The sequence below is a fragment of the Dasypus novemcinctus genome, chromosome 7 (genome assembly GCF_030445035.2).
Source record: "Dasypus novemcinctus isolate mDasNov1 chromosome 7, mDasNov1.1.hap2, whole genome shotgun sequence".
Taxonomy (NCBI): domain Eukaryota; kingdom Metazoa; phylum Chordata; class Mammalia; order Cingulata; family Dasypodidae; genus Dasypus; species Dasypus novemcinctus.
This window is the reverse complement of record NC_080679.1, coordinates 49,838,283-49,854,026: the sequence shown is the minus strand read 5'-3', so window position 1 is coordinate 49,854,026 and position 15,744 is coordinate 49,838,283. Positions and strand designations below refer to the sequence as shown.

General features: G+C 37.2%; 1 protein-coding gene across 1 annotated transcript in view; it reads right to left on the bottom strand.

Annotated features, from left to right (window-relative positions):
• DNAH7 (dynein axonemal heavy chain 7) overlaps nucleotides 1-15,744 on the bottom strand; it is a 334,263-nt gene that overhangs the window by 139,580 nt on the left and 178,939 nt on the right. The window contains exons 37-40 of the mRNA XM_058300437.1: nucleotides 14,407-14,562; nucleotides 13,505-13,673; nucleotides 4,744-4,870; nucleotides 4,440-4,659 (exon numbers count right to left, since the gene is read on the bottom strand). Of these exons, the coding sequence (XP_058156420.1) occupies nucleotides 4,440-4,659; nucleotides 4,744-4,870; nucleotides 13,505-13,673; nucleotides 14,407-14,562 (672 nt within the window). The remainder of the gene's footprint in view (nucleotides 1-4,439; nucleotides 4,660-4,743; nucleotides 4,871-13,504; nucleotides 13,674-14,406; nucleotides 14,563-15,744) is intronic.

Genomic DNA, 15,744 nt, shown 5'->3' with positions numbered 1-15,744 from the left:
GAAACTCTCTGCCCTCAGGGAGCTTCCATGCTATCTGAAAGAGATGGGCAGTAAACATAATAAATTAAATATATAGCATGCTAGAAGATGATAAATGATAGGGAAATAAGCAAAATAGAGCAGGATAAGAATGCTTGGAACTGCTAGGAGTGGAAGGGGGAGATGGCAGGCTGTAGTATGGAAGAGAGGGGTCAGGGGAGGCCTCACTGAGGAGAGATTTGATCAAAGACAGGCTGGGAGCTAGCCCAGAGGATGAATATCTGGTGTAAGAGCATTCCAGGCCAGAGAAGAGCCGGAAGGCCTATGTGCTGGGGAAGAGTGAGAGGGTGAGAGCAGAAGGCAATCCAAGGGATCTAGGAGGAAAAGCAGAAATAAAGCTCATATGGGACACTGCAAGGACTGCACATTTGTTCTGAATTCCTCTGAAAAAAGGATACTATTGCAGTTTTGAGCTGTGTCCAAACTCATTACTTCAAGCATATAAACTTGAAGTATTCATTACAAATTATAATTTTGGTTCAATTATGTCATGAAACTCATTAAAGGTCAAAGAGCCCAAGAATCATTGTCAAAGCTAAAAAATCTGTCATCTACGGTAGCGTGGGATCTGAAAAATGCTATAACGTAATCATATATACCATAAATACACAATAGCACATACAGACTGCTCCCATGATTGGAAGAAAGCAACAGCATGTATAATCCCAAACAACAAAGCCTGTTATGATGTATAATAAGTCTTCCTTCCTCTCTTTCTCCCTTCCTCCCTTTATGTACTCATTTGACAATATTTAGAGTACCTGCCATATGCCAGACATTGGGGACAGCAGTGAATAAAGTTTCTGCTCTCACTAAGTTTCTATTCTAGTAAAGAAAATAAATAAGCAAATAAATATATAAATGTCAGGTGATGTCCAGTGTTACAAAGAATAAAGCAAAGTAAGTTATTAAGAGGTATGCAGGGGGAGCGGATAGGTTCAAGCAGTTGAGCCTCTATCTCCCACATGGGTGGTCCCAGGTTCGGTTCCTGGTGCCGCCTAGAGAAAACAAAAACAAAAAACAAACAACAGGTGAGCAAATGAAATAGCCAACTCAAGGGAACCAATGTGGCTCGGTGGTTGAGCACCAGCCTCCCACAGATGAGGTCCAGGGTTCAATCCCCTGTCCCAGTATCTAAAAAAAATTAAAAATTTTTAAAAAAGGAGGTATTAGAGGAAAGGAAGGCCCAAGGCTAGCCTCTAAGATAGGAGGACTTTTGAGCAGAGATCTTAAAGAGGTAAGTGAATGAGCCTTTTAGATAAGGAGGGAAAGAGTGTTATAAGCAGAAGGAATATCAAGGGTAAAGTTCCTGAGATGGGAGCATGCCAGTTGTTTCCAAGAATAAGGTTCAGACAGGGACAAAATTCTGTCTTAGGCAATTCCCTCCTTCAGTGAATTCCATGGCATCTTCTTCTCTAGTTCCTCTTCCTTTCCATATTTCAACATATTTCTATTACCCATATAGCTTACCAAAGTTAGAGCCTATGTCTATGCCCCAGGAACCAATCAACTAACCTACAGTGGAGTACAGCCAGAATCTCTAGCTCATCCTTCTCCAAAGGATCATTTTTCAGACCTTACATGGGATCTTGCTGTAGTCCAAATTACCAAGTGGAGTGGAGCTTCGCTTGGACACATATTTGAAAATATGAGGATTTAGGGAATCAAATTATGTATCTAAAACACCTACAGAAACTAAATTTTTAAAAGTTCTTTTAAAATTTAAGTAAATATGATATGAATAGGGCGTAAGAGTATCACTGTGGAAGGGAAAAGGTTTTCTGGTGGATGTGTGGGAGTGCTGTATATTATATATATACATTGCTGTGGTCTAGGACTCCTGTGAAGAAAAGCTGAATAATTAGGGGGGGGGGGGGGGAAAAGAAAAAGATAGGATGTGGAATTTTTTCAAGTCAACATTCTTTATCTAAGTTCTTTATCTAACTTTATCCAAGTTCTTTATCTATCCTTTAAGCTCATCGCTATATGCCATTCCCTAGTAAGGGACCATGAAATTATATTGGGCTTCAAATTTCGGGGAGTTCTGGATCACAGAGTGTTTCAACAATGGCAATGGAGGGATACTGGTATGGGGTACCAATGACAGGTGATATATGGCTGACAGGGAGCTGTACAGAACATATGTCCAGGGTGCATGGTAATGTTTGGATATACTCATAGTGGCAACAATTAAAAACCACAGTAGGGGGGGTACTGGGTTCCTGGCCAGTGGTGCTCTGTCGTGGTCCCTAGGGGAGCAGCGACAGTCTCCCAGGTACAGTGGCGGGGACCGGGAGGGAGTGAGGGTTCAACAGTGAGCCCCTGATGCTAATGACTATGCTTGTGAGCTGATAAACCCAAAATAAGAACAAGGCCTAGAACAACTTTGTGCCTGGGAATTTCCTCCTGTCAGCCTTCATGTTACTCAAATGTGACCAGTCTAGAAGCCAAACTCAGCATGTAAATGCAATGCCTTCCCCCCAGCGTGGGACATGACACCCGGGGATGAGCCTCCCTGGCAACGAGGGACCACTATCAACTACCAACTGATGATGCAACTGGAAAATGACCTTATACGGAAGGTTCAATGCGGATCAGCAGAATATCCATGTCTACATAAAATACCATGACTTTAAAATGCTGTTTGACCTAAAGTAAGGGGGAAATGGAAAGGAGAAATGAGTTTATATGGCTACGAGTTTCTAAAAAAGAGTCTGGAGGCTGGCAGAAGGTTTGCCCCCATGCACAACTGAGCAGAGTCAGAGAGACAGATAAAGCAGATACAACCCCCAGATATTGGTTCCTTTGAGGGCTAAAGAGACCCACGGGAGTTATGGTCATGGCCGATGGGGTTAACTACCAGGGCAGATGGCCCCTCTTTGGAAATGGTGTTTATGTGTGATGAATCTGGACTCAGATGGGATCTCCCTTCATAAGACTTTCATGCCAATGTGCTGGAGGTGCAGTTAATGTTGGGGTTTAAGATATATTTAGGGGATTTGAATCTCTGGACTGACAATGTGATAGCCAGATCCTGAGCCTCAACAGACTCCAGCACCTACAATCTGATTTATTGGACTTACCACACTCAGCTAAGATGGAGTTGAAGAAGGACAACCACCACACCATGGAGCCTAGAGTGATTACAACTGAAAATGGGAGGATTGCATCCAGCATCCAGGTGGAATCTGACCCTCCTCTTGACATAGAGGTGCAATGGACACAACCAATCCAATGTCCACATAGAAGAGGTGGCATTGGAATGGGAAAAGTGGACATAGTGGACGAAGGGTATGGGGAAAGGCAGGAAGAGATGAGAGGTGGAGGCGTCTTTGGGACATGGAGCTGCCCTGGATGGTACTTCAGAGGCAATCACCGGACATTGTAAATCCTCACAGGGCCCACTGGATGGAATGGAGGAGAGTATGGGCTATGATGTGAACCAATGTATATGAGGTGCAGAGGTGCCCAAAGATGTACTTACAAAATCCAATGGATGTGTCATGATGATGGGAACGAGTGTTGTTGGGGGGGGGAGGGGGGGTGGGGGGATGGGGTTGAATGGGACCTCACATATATATTTTTAATGTAATATTATTACAAAGTCAATAAAAAATTAAAAAATTAAAAAAAACAAACAAACAAAAAAAACAAACAAAAAAATAAAATTTATGTCTCTGTAGCACATGGTTTTTAAAAGGCAAAGCATTCTGATTTCCCAGGTTTCTTATAACTACATTATTAAAATTAAAATAACTATATTATTTATATTTTTTTAAAATGGAAGAATATTTTCTCCCAACTTTCCCACATTCTCTACCCATTACAAAACTATTAAACTATTTTTTTTATATTCTCTCTCCCTCTCTCCTTTCTCTCCCTGTATTTGTTTTTATAAGAAAATGTTCATCCACATACCTTTTCCCAAAGAGGACTAAAATACATTTTATATAGTTTCTGTGCTAACGAAGTATGAATTCTAGACTAGTTTGCTTCGCAGTTCTTTTAGCATCTAATAATACAAATAAGTAGTATAAACAAATCCATTTTCTTCTTATAAAAACATCTCTTTAAAAAGTATTCTTTCTCAAAATTATATGAAGTTAAACTAACAAGGATTAAGTCACTTAAACAAGATAGACCCAAAGTGATACCTACTTTGAAAATTCTATGAATCAATAGATATTTCTGAAAATGGAATATAAATAATTTTAAACATCACAAAACATCTTATTGTTCAATATTTTTAAAAAATCATCTTGATCACTGGCTTTCAAAATACCGGGACAGCTGAATGCATTTGAGCAATATAAATTCCTGAATATTTCTTTTTACCCCAGTTTTGGCATGGTAAAATTTTTGTTTCTTAAATAATCACATTTTAAAACATGGAAATTTACCTCATGAACCCAAAGACGTTTAATCACTTCTTTGCTTTCTGCTGTTTCTGGTCTTGACAAACAAACACCCTGAATAACACGAGAGAAATCACGGAGGTTGAACAAGTAGTGAGATTTAGCTGGAGTAGGCAAGAGATTCTTCATTGCTTCTTTGTACAGAGCCATTGTACCTTTTACAATTGGTGTGGTCAAATCTAGAAATTCTTCTGGAAATTTATAACTGAAAATTAGTATGAAAAAAGAAAAATGTTAGCAAATATATAATTGGGAAATGAGAGAAAAACACAAACTTTAAATTACTTACCAGATTTTAAAATGCCAGTTTAATATTCTAGAGAAGATTGTAAACATGGATTTATCATTAAATTCATTGATTGTTATAATATTGAAATGTCGCATGTACCGAGGAGTTACTGGATTTCGACCACCACCTAAATATTAAAAAGGATAACTCTTAAAAACGTTGCTAGTATATACTGGAGTATTTTCTTCAAGATTTTGCAGTATAAAATAACTTGAAAGATGGTACTGTAAACATAAAGTAGTTTTCCTAGTTGAATTATCTGAATGAATTCATTTAATTAAACATAACCTTGGGTCAAGTCTATGAAGTCAATGTTACCAATGGAAATTAGACCAGAAAGAAAGAACCATTGACCAAGTTTTCCATGGCTCATACCATTGACTGATTTCTAAAACAGTAAACAGTAACATCCCAATTACCTGTTTTCTTTTTTTATTTAGGAGGTACCACAGACTGAATTTGGGACCTCGTACATGCAAAGCAGGTGCTTAACCACTGAGCTATATCTGCTTCTCCCTATTACTTTTTATACAATATTAAGATAATCCCAAGGAATTCAACTGACCAAAGTTTAGGATCCTTTCCATGTGACTGAATATAGGCATAACCTTTACACATAGCCTATTCTTTCCCCACTATTGAAATGAATTTCATGAAGATTATGTTTGTAGTTTCATGGGGCCACTTCACTGGCTCCCTGCATTTTAAAAAATTTTGGTGTCTCCCTTTCATAAAAATAACTACAATTGCAAATATAATGTTTGAAATAACGGATTCAGAATGGTTCATATCATTTTATAAAACTGATATCTTTAAAATTGTAGAAAAATTGCAACTGCTTTTTAAAGATTTTCTATCATGAAATTTTTAGTTAAGAAGTGATTTTAAAAGTGGATAAATCTCTAATATATATTTTGCAAAAATATATGGTTCATGTTTTATGGTTGTTTAAAACAAGATAAATCTGTATCTTGCTTCTGTCACTGAATTATAAGTTGTAGCATGTGGTTTCTGAAAATATACAAAATGTGAAAGCATATAACTAGTAGCAATTAGTCTATAGAACTAAAATTGTTATGTATATCTGTATACTTATAAGCCTGTAACAAACACTAATTTACAAAGTCAAGTTTAAAGGGTTGCAAAAGGAACCCCCAACTCTGTCTTCAACAATTCCTTCCAAAGAACATTCAGAAATGTATTTTTGGAAAATGGGGTCCAAGTGGAAAGGGCATCTCATGGATTCAGCCTACTCCTCTGTCCAGTGCTTGAAGAGGCAGGGAAAAGTGGACACTTCAGTACAAAGATTGGCTTGGGGTGGCAGAGTGTGGGGGCGAGGGGGAAAACGAAAACTTAAGTCTGAGACGGGGGAGTACTAGAGTCTTTTATTTATTTACCTATTTTTAAATGGTGTTGTTCAGAGGAAGATTGTGAGACGATGGCAAAGTAGGGAGCCCCAGGAATAAGGCTTCCCACAAAAGCAACTATTATACAGGCAACTACTTTGAAACTCCAGAGGTCAGAAGAACACGGTACAGTGTCCAGGAAAGAGCAAGGGGAAGAAGCTGATAAATTATGGTAAAGAACTGCAAATTGCTCTCTCTGTGTGATGGTGACAGGTGCATATCCCCATTCCTGCAGCAGGTCGCCATGGGGTCCAGACCCTGGCTAGCTCATTGGTGACAGAGACAGAAAACTCCTCTCCCCGAAACACGAGGGTGGGCATGGCTGATCACTGGTTATGGCTTTTGATTAACAAATTCTGAAGGTTGAGGGCCCAGCTCTGAGGGCAGCAGTTGTTTTAACCTGCCCCAGGCAGAGGTGGACAAAGCCATTGTCGCAACCTTCCTGGGAGGGGGGCGGCAGCACTGGAAACTTGATACTACAGTTCCTCAGTGTTGTAGGGGCAGTTAGCTAAAGGAATGTTTTTGCCTGGCAGTCCAGGAAAGCTCAGTCTCAGGGATCCATCTGAGCCATCTATATGCTGTTTACAAGAGACTCGTCTTAGACCCAAAGATACAAATAGATTGAAAGTGAAAGGCTGGAAAAGATATTCCATGCATGCAGTAACCAGAAGAAAGCTGGGGTAGCTAAACTTATATCAGATAAAATAGACTTTAAAAGAAAAGCTGTTATTAGAGACAAGGAAGAACATTATTCCTAAGAGGGTCAGTTTGTCAAGAAGAAATAACAATCATAAATGTATACACACCTAACCAGGGTGCCCCAAAATATATGAAGCAAACACTAGCAAAACTGAAAGGAGAAACAGACGCCTCTACAATAAGAACTGGATTTCAATAAAACACTCTCATCATTGGATACAACTTCTGGGCAGAAGGTCAATAAAGAAACAGAGAATTGAATAATATGATAAATGAACTAAACCCAATAGACACAGACAGAAAGTTGTACCCTAAGTCAGCAGAATATGCATTCTTCTCAAGTGAACATGGATCTTTCTCCAGGATAGACCATATGTTGGGTTACAAAACAGATCTCAATAAATTTAAAAATACTGAAATTATATAAAGCACTTTTTCTGATCATAATGGAATGAAGCTAGAAATCAAGAGGCAGAAAAAGGAAAAATTCACAAATGCATAGAGATTAAATAACATACTTAACCACTGGGTCAAAGAAGAAATTGCAAGAAAAATCAATAAGTAAATTGAAATGAATGAAAATGAGAACACAGCATACCAAAACCTATGGTATACAGCAAAGGCAGTGCTGAGAGGAAAATTTATAGCCTTTAATGCTTACATTTAAAAAGTTCTAAAGTCAATTATCTAACTAAACATCTGGAAGAACGAGAAAAAGAACAGTAAACTATTCTCAAAGTTAGCAGAAGAAATGAAATAAAGATCAGAGCAGAAATAAATGAAATTGAGAAGAAAAAAAATAGAGAAGGGAAGCGGCTGTGGCTCAATCAGTTGGGCTCCCATTTACCATATGGGAGGCCCTGTGTTCACGTCCTTGTGAAGGCAAGCTGGCCCGCGTGCCACAGAGAGCTGATGGCCCATGCGTGGTGGAGAGCTGATGCAGCAAGATGCAACAAAAGGAGACAAAGCAGACACACATGCAGCAAATGGATACAGAGAACAGACAGCAAAAAACAAGCCACAAGGAGGTGGGAAACAAACAAACAAATAAATAAATAGAGAGGACAAAACAAAAAGTAGGTTCTTCAAGATGATCAACAAAATTGACAAACCCGTAGCTAGACTGATAAAGAAAAAAGAGCAAAGACACAAATAAATAAAACCAGAAATGAAAGCAAGGATGTTATTACTAACCCCACAGAAATAAGAGGTCATAAGAAGATACTATGAACAAGTGGATGCCAACAAAATAGACAATATAGATGAAATGGACAAATTCCTAGGAATTTGTCCTACACCAATCCTAGAAGTAGAAGAAAACCTTAACAAACGAATTACAAGCAAAGAGAATGAAACACACATCAAACAATTCCCAAAATGAAAAACCCAATACCAGATGGTCTACCAGGTGAATTCTACCAAACCTTCAAAGAAGATTTAATAGAAATCTTACTCAAACTCTTCCAAAAAATTGAACTAGAATGCTACCAAACTCATTCTATGAAGCCAACATCACCCTAATACTAAAGCCAGATGAAGATATTTTTTAAAAAAGCAAATTACAGACTCATTTCCCTAATGAATACAGACAAAAAAATATTCAACAAATATTCACTAATCGAATCCAACAATACATTAAAACATGCAAAAATTTACTGAGGTGAAGGCTGCACAACTCTGTGATGAAAGTAAGAACCAACTGACTGTACACTTTGGATAGACTGTACAAGGTATGAGACTGTATAACACAGTAAACCATGTAGTCGATGATGAACTGTAGTTATCAGTACAAATATGTGCATTCTCTCATGAAATATAACAAATGTACAATACTAATACAAGGTGTAATAATAGGGGTGTGTATGGAAAAATCTGCAAGAAATGTCCCATAACAATGCAAGGTGTTTGTGGAGGGGTGATGTATGGGAATTTGCAAGTTATGCATGATTGTTTTATAAGCTCACAACTTCTCTAATAAAAATATTAATTATTAAAAAACTTGTTTACATGAAAAAATACAGTGTGCAAAAGAGTACAAGACAAAGAAATAGGAAATGCTTGCCCATCCAAAGAAAGAGGATAAAAATAGAGAAAACATGAATGAAAAAGATGTGAATATGGACATATTCAACCAAGTCTTTTAAAAAGATCTTTAAAATACTCAAGGAAATGAAAGAAAGCACAGAGAAAAAACTAAAGGATATCAAGAAAACAATTAATAAGCAAAGTGAGAGTCCTAGTAAAGAGGCAGAAATATTAAAAAAGGAAACAAATAAAACTACTAGAGTTGAAAATCACAATAACTGAAATGAACAAAGGTTGAGGAAGTTTTCAACAGCAGAGTGCAGCTGACAGAGGATAGTTTCAGTGAACACAAAGACAAGACATTTGAAATGAGTCAGGTTGAGAAGCACAAGCAAAAAAGAAATATTAAAAGCAAAAATACCCTAAGACACCTCTGGGACATCAAGGGTACCCATATGTGCATTGTGAGAATACCAGAAGGAAAAGAGAGAAAGGGGCAAAAGGAAGACTCAAAGAAATAATGACAGAGAAGTTCCCAAACATAGCGAAAGATGTAAATATGCACATCCAAGAAGCTCAGAGAATACCAAACAGGATAAACATGAATAAAAATAAACCCCACCATATATTGATTATACTATTGAATGCAAAGACAAGGAGAGAGTTTTGAAAGCAGCAAGAGAAAAGCAACATGTTACACACAAGGGAGTCCCAGTTAGATTGAATGGCGATTTCTCATCAGAAATCATGAAGATGAGAAGACATGGGTCTAAATACTTAAAGTGCAGAAAGAAAACAAACAGCAAGCCAAGAATTTTATATCCACTGAGACCCTCTTTCATTTAAGACAGTCTCAGATAAAAGTTGAGGGAGCTCCTTACTACGAGATCTGCCCTACAATCAATGCTAAAGGGAATTCTTCAGACTGAAAAGAAAGGACACTAGACCATGGTTCCAAGTGGCAGAAAGAAATAAAGACAGCCAGTAAAGGTAACTATTTGGATAATTATAAATGCCAGCACTATTGTAGTGTATTGTTTGGTATATAACTCCACTTCTTACTTCCTACAGATGCTAAAATGCAAATGCATAAAAAGTAATGACAGGAAGCAGATGTGGCTCAACCAGTTGGGCACCCGCCTACCACACGGAGGTCCTGGTGCCTCCTAAAGAAGACAAGGAGATGCCACAAGAAGCTAGACGATGCAACCCACTGTAACGAGCTAGATGCCACAACCTGCCGCAATGGACTAGATGCAATGAGCCAGCAAATGCCGCAGCCCAAGGAGAGTGGATGCGGCTCAGACCATTGGGCACTTAATTCCCGTGTGTGAGGTCCCAGGTTCAGTTCCCAGTGCCTCCTGGAGAAGGCAAGCAGACACAGCAAGCAAAACAATGAGGAGAAAGATGAAGGAACAATGGGGGGGGGGGATAAATTTTAAAATATAATTTTTTAAAAAAGTAATGATAAATCTATATTTTGGATATAATGTACAAAGATATAAATGGTAACAAGTACAAAAAAGGTGGAAGGACAGAGAGGTACATGTGCATTGCTATTGAAGTAAACCTGATATCAAATAAAACTGTTATTATACATTTAAGATGTTAAATTTTAAACCCATAATAGCCATAAGGAAAACAGAAGAAAAATATATCCAGACAGAAATAAGGAGGCACTCAATATAGCACAACATTAAAAAATCAAATAAATATAGAATCTGGCATTAAAAAGGAAGGCACATAAAAGATATCACTTACAAGTTCTAAATGACAAAATGGCAGAAGAAAGTTCTGTATTATCAGTAGTGACTTTAAATGTAAATGGATTAAACTTACCAGTCCAAAGACAGAGTGGCAGAATGGGTAAAGAAAGTATGACCTTACTATATGCTGTCTGTAAGAGAGTCACCTTAAATTCAAAGTAAGTTGAGGGTGAAAGAATGGAAAAAATATACCACACAAATAGCAACCAAAAGAGAGCTGGGATGACAATACTAATATCAGATAAAGTAGACTTTAAGACAAAAACAGTTATGTGGAACAAAGATAGTCATTATATACTGATAAATGGGGCAATTCAATAGGAAGATGTAACAATTGCATATATATACACACTTAACAGCAGAGCCCCCAAATATTTTTCAAATATATTCAAATACTCACAGATTTGAAGGGAGATATTGACAATTCCACATTAATAATAGGAGGCTTTAATACACTACTCCCAATAAGGGATAGAACATCTAGTCAGAAGATCAATAAAGATGCATGACTTCAATGATACACTAAACCAGATTTAATAGACATATATAGAACACTTCACACAAAAAAACAATACACATTCTTTTCAAGTGCACATGGATCATTCTCCAGGACAGACCATATGTTGAGTCACAAAACAAGTATCAATAAATTAAAAAACATTGAAATCATATGTTGTATAGTCTCTGACCACAACAGAATGAAGCTAGAAGTCAATAACAGAGGGAGAAATGGGAAATTCACAAATACATAGAAATTAAATAATGTATTCTTAAACAGCCAATGGATTAAAGACAAAATCAGAACTGAAGCTAGAAAATATCCTGAAGCCATTGAAAATGAAAATACAACATACCAAAACTTATGAGATGGAGTGAAGACAGTGCTGGGAGGGAAATTTATAGCTCTAAATACTTGTATTAAAAAAGAAGAAATACTTCAAATCAGAGACCAAATTTCAAAACTAGAAGAACTAGAAAAAGAAGAGTACAGTATGCCCAAAGCAAGCAGAAGGAAGGAAATAAATAACAGAGCAGAGATAAATGAACAAAAAAAAACAAAACAAAAAAAAAACCAGGATCAACAAAACCAAAAGTTGGCTCTTTGAAAGGATCAATAAAATTGACAAACCTTTAAGCTAGAATGACAAAGAAAAAAAGAGACAGGATACAAATAACTAAAATCAGAAATGAAAAAGGGGACATTATTACTGACCCCACTGAAATAAAAAGGACTGTAATAGGATACTATGAACTGTATGTCAATAAATTAGATGAACTAGATGAAATGAATACATTAGAAACACACAAGCAACCTACACTGATTCTAGAAGAAATAGAGCATCACAACAAACCAATTATTAGTAAAAATATTGAATCAGTAATCAAAAACCTTCCAACAAAGAAAAGCCCAGGAACTACACTACATAAACAGTGACCCCTATGTTAAACCATGGACTTCAGTTAATAGTGCAGTTATAAAAATGTTCTATCATCAGTAGTAACAAATGTTACACACCAATGCATGATTTTAATGGTGGGGTGGTGGTAGGAATCCTGTATTTTATCCATGATTATTTTGTAATCCCAGAACTTCTCTAATAATGTGTAGAGCAATGATTGGACTCAAAGCAAATTGTCTGCAATACAGGTTAAAGTTAGGAATTAGGAGGAAAATACCAGAGATTTCTTGAAGAAATGTTATGAGAAAGAATTTTCTAAAAAATAGGATACAAACTCTAGCCCAGGGAGAGAAGAGTTGCAGATGTCCAGTTAGTTGCATCAAGTCATTTGAGACAATCCAGCATATAAAATTTCCCCTACATAGAGATTCCCTTGAGTTTATATATTCCTCTTTAAGGGCTAATTCTATTGCCATTTCCTACTCACATTCCTCTCAATGGCCATCTAAATCCAGACACTCATTAAAATGGGACTTGAGTACTGGAAAGTTGAATTCTGAAGCAGGGACAAACTCACACAGTTGAAGCATTAAGGAATGAAACAGGAAGATAAGCTGCCCTGGGGCATTAAAAGTCTCAGGTCCAAGAAATGGGGAGCAAAGTCCCAGAAGGTTGGTTGGGGGGGGCGGGGGAAGGAAGACAAGGATTCGGAAGAGTTGGTAGAAAAACAGTGTGGCAGTTTGATATTATTTATGAATTCCAAAAAGAGATATTGATTATGTTTGTAAACTGGTCAGTTCCTCTGGGTATGATACCCTTTGTATTAGATTCAGCTGTAATGTCTGATTAAATTACGTTAAGATTAGGGCTTTATTCAACCACATCATTGGAGTGCAACTTGGCCTTGAGTCCCATCCCACTTGGTGGGCAAAAAATCAGACTCTCACAGAGAAGAAGAACACAGAGGAAGAGAGACAGCTAGTTAGACATAGCAGAGGCCCTGGGAAGAGAGATGAGCCTCTGTCAACCTACAGCTGAGATAGGAAGAAGCTGGGACCACAGAGCCATAAGAGGAGGGAGGAAGGCTGAATCCTCACCCAACATCTTGCTTTAATATGTGGCCAATGACTTTGGGTGAGAAAGTACCTCTTATGGTATCTTGAATTGGACTCTTTAGGGCCTTGTGACTGTAAATTTTTACCCCAAACAAATACCCTTTATAAAAGTCAACAGATTTCTGGTAGTTTGCATTAGCACCCCTTTGGCTGACTAATGCAAACAGCCTCAACCCAACCAGGGCCACCCACTTTGTAGTACTAACTACTTCTCAGCCCAAATAGACACGAAACACTCCAATTCAAAGAGTATAATTGGGCTTCTTTTTCTTTCTCTAACTATCTTTTTAGATATAGCCAGAGTGATTTAAAATTAAAAAATAAAATAATCACAAACTCATAAACTGTACCTGGAGGTCCCATAGCACACATGATTTGAATATCCACGAGTTTAATCATGGAACAATCTTTAAGGTCATACCAATTCCAGTGATCTAACCACTGTCTAAGTAATTCAATGGGTGGCTGAGCCCCATAAACCTCCCGAGCAGGCATATTGACATCATCTACAAAGACAACCTGAGAAGGAAAAGAGAAGAGGTATTAGATGCTAACCTCTTAAAGTAGTGTCCTGTTGCATAAAAAAGTCTGTGGCAAAGAATTCACTTATCTTCTTGTACAGCATGTAAGTCATTAGTGAGGTTCCCTCCCGCCCCATCACAAATAATATCCCTTAGTATCCATGCTTTTAGGGTCTTTACTTCCTCTAGAAAGGATATACTCTCATTACTAACCTTTATAGGTTTAGTAGTTTGGGACTTATTAATCCCTTTGTACAATTTGTTTCTTGACATACTTTTTTCTTTGTACAACTTCAATACATTAAAATAAATGAGAAAGGCAAGATTTTTAAAGGAGTATAACCTTCCAGTGACGAGGGTGAGGGTTTTCACAGAGCACAGATAAGTGAATTGAAAGCTGGGTTATTTAAAGGGCTAGAAGAGCAAGCAGCAAGAACTGAGTGAAAATTTACAGTGAGAGAATTAGGGACATGGGTCACTCCCCAGATGAGTATTCTACTTTCAGTTACTTGTTTCAAGTATTTGTGTGTGTTTGTTTGTTTTTTCATTTCAAGTTGTCTAATGCAAGTAGAAAAATAATCACAAATTTTAGGAAAACTTTTAGATCAAAATTTGTGATTAAAAAAACAGGACAAATATTTGTGAAGCCACTTATAGTCAGGCATCCCATAATTGGTTTCCTAGTTCTGACTGTAGCAGTGCATGTGCATAGAAAGAAAGAGAGCAATTACCATTCTCTTGCCTAGAGGAGGACCAAAAACTCCCTTTCTTCTTTTGTCCAGTTTTGACATGATGATATTTTGAGTTTGAGCTGCTGTGGTTTGTGCTGAGAAGTTAATTAACAGAGGCTTGTAGATTTCCTTATTGAGTTGATTTAAAAGAAAATTCTATGTAACAGGAAATAATAAAACAAGCCATAGTCAGAATATTTTGACATTTCAGAATAAACACTAAATATCATTGTTGACAGCCTCAAATTTAATCTTAGAGTATCAAAACAATGTAAAAAGAGATAGACACAATAGTAATAACAGCTGCCACGTCAGTAGAGTTGCCTCTGCCTGTCCAGGTCCCATGCTTGTCCCATCTTTGATTTTCATAACCACCATGCAGAGTACACATTTGTTCTTAACTTGAAACTAAGGGAACTCAGAGTCTGAAGAACTTGCCTAAGGGGGCAGTAGTACAGACTGCCACTTGTCTCTCCAGAATCCATGTTCTTTTTAATATGCCTTATTTTCGTTCCAATTATATACCAAGTTATCTGTCTATAAGGTAGGAAGCTTTAGTAATATAATTACATTTTGGAAATGGAATTCACTGAAAAGCAGGTGCAATTACACTTGTTCTTAATCAACAAATGTATCCTCAAAATATACTTGTTTCTCTCCTCCTTCCTTTTCCTTCTCCCCACTAAAGCATCCTGGATATGTTGGTCCCTCTTCCCAATTAAGGGCGAGTTTGTTAGAAAAAATCTTAAGTAAGTCATATTTTCCTAATGAGTACTACTATCACTATGCACAAATGGGTAAGACAGGGGAAAAGGTGAGTTAGCTTTCTCCTATTCCAAATTTTACTTGCAATAAGTGCTTTCAACACTCAGCTTTATTGCATATAAGATAGTAGATTATTAACCAAAAAAATCTAGTGGTAAATACTTAAGCAAGTCCCCTTTTCATAATGTGATTGTATGCTAAACACTACCATAATTAAACAAATGAAAAACTTAAAAACACATCTTCAAATTTTAACTTACGTATCATCGTAACACCTATATTTTAAAAAGCAACTATGATTTCCCCCTACTAACCACAATGAACACACATGTCAGGAGTACTTGGGAGGCAGAACAGATGGAGAAAACAGGAAGGAAAGAGGGTAAAGAGTTGATCAGAGATACTGAATTAAGGACTAATTTTCACTCCTTCCACCAACCCAGCAGGATTTATTTTTAAATTTAAAATTATTCTCTCTTGCATGAAATGAGTACATTCTAAAAGGAAGTTCTTAAAAAATCTCTGAAGACTTTCTGCTCTATCCCCTGAACGAGAATAGCATAAAGCAGGAAT